This window comes from Elephas maximus, chromosome 10, assembly GCF_024166365.1.
Source record: "Elephas maximus indicus isolate mEleMax1 chromosome 10, mEleMax1 primary haplotype, whole genome shotgun sequence".
Taxonomy (NCBI): Eukaryota; Metazoa; Chordata; class Mammalia; order Proboscidea; family Elephantidae; genus Elephas; species Elephas maximus.
Genome location: NC_064828.1, coordinates 30,291,318 through 30,294,089, shown reverse-complemented (window position 1 = coordinate 30,294,089; position 2,772 = coordinate 30,291,318). Strand labels below are relative to the sequence as shown.

The 2,772-nt window shown below is 41.0% G+C and overlaps 1 protein-coding gene across 1 annotated transcript; it reads right to left on the bottom strand.

Moving 5' to 3' along the window:
- Positions 1-514: 514 nt before the first annotated feature.
- On the bottom strand, positions 515-1,557 carry LOC126083622 (olfactory receptor 11G2-like). The gene has a single exon (XM_049897493.1). The coding sequence runs from the start codon at positions 1,460-1,462 to the stop codon at positions 515-517; it is 948 nt and encodes a 315-aa protein (XP_049753450.1). The 5' UTR covers positions 1,463-1,557.
- Between the last annotated feature and the right edge of the window lie 1,215 nt (positions 1,558-2,772).

Sequence of the window (2,772 nt, the reverse complement as noted above, 5' to 3'; positions counted from 1 at the left end):
AGAAACCCAGAGTCTGAAGAGATAAGCAGAGATTTCAGGAGTCACAGGGTGCAAAAAAGTACAGAAATAGGAGTCAGGGCACACTAGAAGTGGCCCTGGTACATGGTCCAGGCTTCAGTTGAGATCTCATGAAGGCCATGTTCCTGAGTAAGGAATGTATCCCGGGAGGAAGATCAAAACTGACATAGACCATCTTTAAAATGCATAAAAATGAGTTTTAAATGGGATTAAAACTCTCTGCACCTACTCTATCTCCCTGGTAAAAGAAAACCTTCTTCTTGATTTGGTTACTAAACCCCATGTCTACAGAATTTTTTAAGCATTCTAAAAAAAAAAATTGCGGCATGCTAAGAAACAGGACTAAATGAGTATAGACAATAGAAACAGACTCGTGGGTGGTTAAGGTTTGGATCAATACTAGGATGAACAAGTATATGAATGACACCTGTTTTTCTTTTTTTAACCCAAACAAGAGGTTACATATGAGTTTAACATTGCTCAAGAATCTTTTTGATTAGCACTTTCTTTGTATTCTCATAAATTTCTGCAGGGCTCTTTTCATATCTTTGTTCCTAAGACTGTATATCACAGGGTTAAGGAGAGGGGTCACAATGGAATAAAACAGGGTCACAATTTTCTGCATTCTGTCTTCATGCTCAGATGTTGGACTCCCATACATGACCAGTACTGAGCCGTAGAAAAGCGAAACCACAGCCAGGTGAGACCCGCAGGTGGAAAAGGCTTTTCTTTGTCCAGCTGCTGAGCGGACCCTTAGTACAGCTCTTAGGACCAGAGAGTAGGACCCCATGATGAAGAGAAAGAGAATAATGATGGGCAGAAGGGCTAAGGTGGAGAAGACAAGCTCCATCACAGGAGCTCTTTTGCAAGTAAGTGCTAGAAGAGGACCTAGGTCACATAGGAAGTGATCAATTATCCTGGATCCACAGAAGGCCATCTGGGAGATGATGATAATAGGAATCAGGAACCAGAGGAAACCAAATACCCAGGAATTGACTACAAGATTGGTGCAGAGTTGTCCAGTTATAATGGTTGGATAGTGTAGAGGCTGGCAGATTGCAAGGTATCGATCAAATGCCGTAGCCGCCAAGAAAAAGCATTCTGTACAACCCAGAGAGAAGAAAAAGTAGAATTGGAGAAAGCACCCAGAGAAAGAGATGACTTTGGTCTCAGATAGGAAGTTGGCCAACATGTTGGGGACAGTGGAGGTGACATAGCAGATCTCGAGGAAGGAGAAGTTGGCAAGAAGGATGTCCATGGGAGTATGGAGTCTTTGATCCCAGCCCACAGCACAGATGATAGAACCATTCCAGATGAGGGTCAGGAGGTAGAGAATAGAAAAGAGCACAAAGAGGAGGATCTGACCCTCCCTGGGGCAAGGGAAGCCCAAGAGGATGAAGCCAGTAAAGATGTTGGAGTTGTTGAGGGTGTTGTAGATTTTCATGTGTCTGTGAGCTGTAAAAGACCAGCAAATTCTGAATAACAGCGTAAAGCGAAATGGGTCCCCAGATTTATATTTGAAACATCTTTGGAAAGAAAAGAAAGAATTAAGTATCAATTGCTACTTTTTTTCTATAATCCTGAAATATTGTCCTGGCTTGGTTTTTTGCTCTCATTCAGATTTTCACTGTGGGATCACGTAAACCTTTGGTCAGATCTGATAAACTCTTGAAGTAGAGTGCTGTAGAGGTATTTATATAAGATTTACACATAGTAGAAGACACATAGACACCCACCTGCACACACACACACTCACAGATATATAGATATATATAAATATATCTATAGATACGTATCACCTGACCAGGTTGAATTTTACCTGAACCCCATGAGCTTGGAAAACAGAAGAAACCCCTTTGCACTTTGTGCTCAGGAAAATGGCTCACTGCAAGTGACAATCCTTCTTCATATGACTTGGATACAACTCATGGATTCTCCCTTGTGTATCTATGACAAGGTGAGACACATATCCTCGAAATTCGCGTCTTTGCCTTATAAATAGTTAACTGAGCTTATGAACTGCTTGTTCTCACTGACCAATCAGAAATGAAATGCTTGTTAACAAAACTTGAGTTAAGCTTTTCCCATCTCCACTGCCCCTGCCCTAGTTCAAGTCATCTTTTTTCCCATGGACCACTGAAATGGTGTCTTAACTTTCTTCCTGCTTCCATTCTTGCTTCACAATACACTGCTCCCCATGCCACAGCCAGAGTGGCTGTTTAAACAAAGAAAATCAGATCATTTCCTTCTCTTGTACATAGACTTTGGTTAGGTTTCCAATTCACTCAGAATAAAATAAAATCTCTAAACTGTGGTCTTTATTTTGCCCCTATAAATATCTCCACAATAATTCCACTATGAATATCTCCATAAGAAATTATGAATGACATTACAAAGAATGGGAATTCCAGGACACTTCATTCTGGTCTTGCAGAACCTGTACATAGACCAAGAGGCAGTTGTTCAAACAAACAAGGGAATATTGCGTGGTTTAAGTCAGGAAAGGTAGGTGTCAGGGTTGTATCTTTTCACCATACTTGCTCAGTCTGTAAACTGAGCAGATATTTAGAGACACTGGACAATATGAAGAAGAACATGGCATCAGGACTGGAGTAAGACTCACGAACAACCTGCGATATGCAGATGACATAATCTTGATTGCTGAAAGTGAAGAGAAATTGAAGCACTTAACGGACGAGGGTCAAAGACTACAGTGTTCAGTGTGGATTACTCCTCAGGATAAAGAAGACAAAA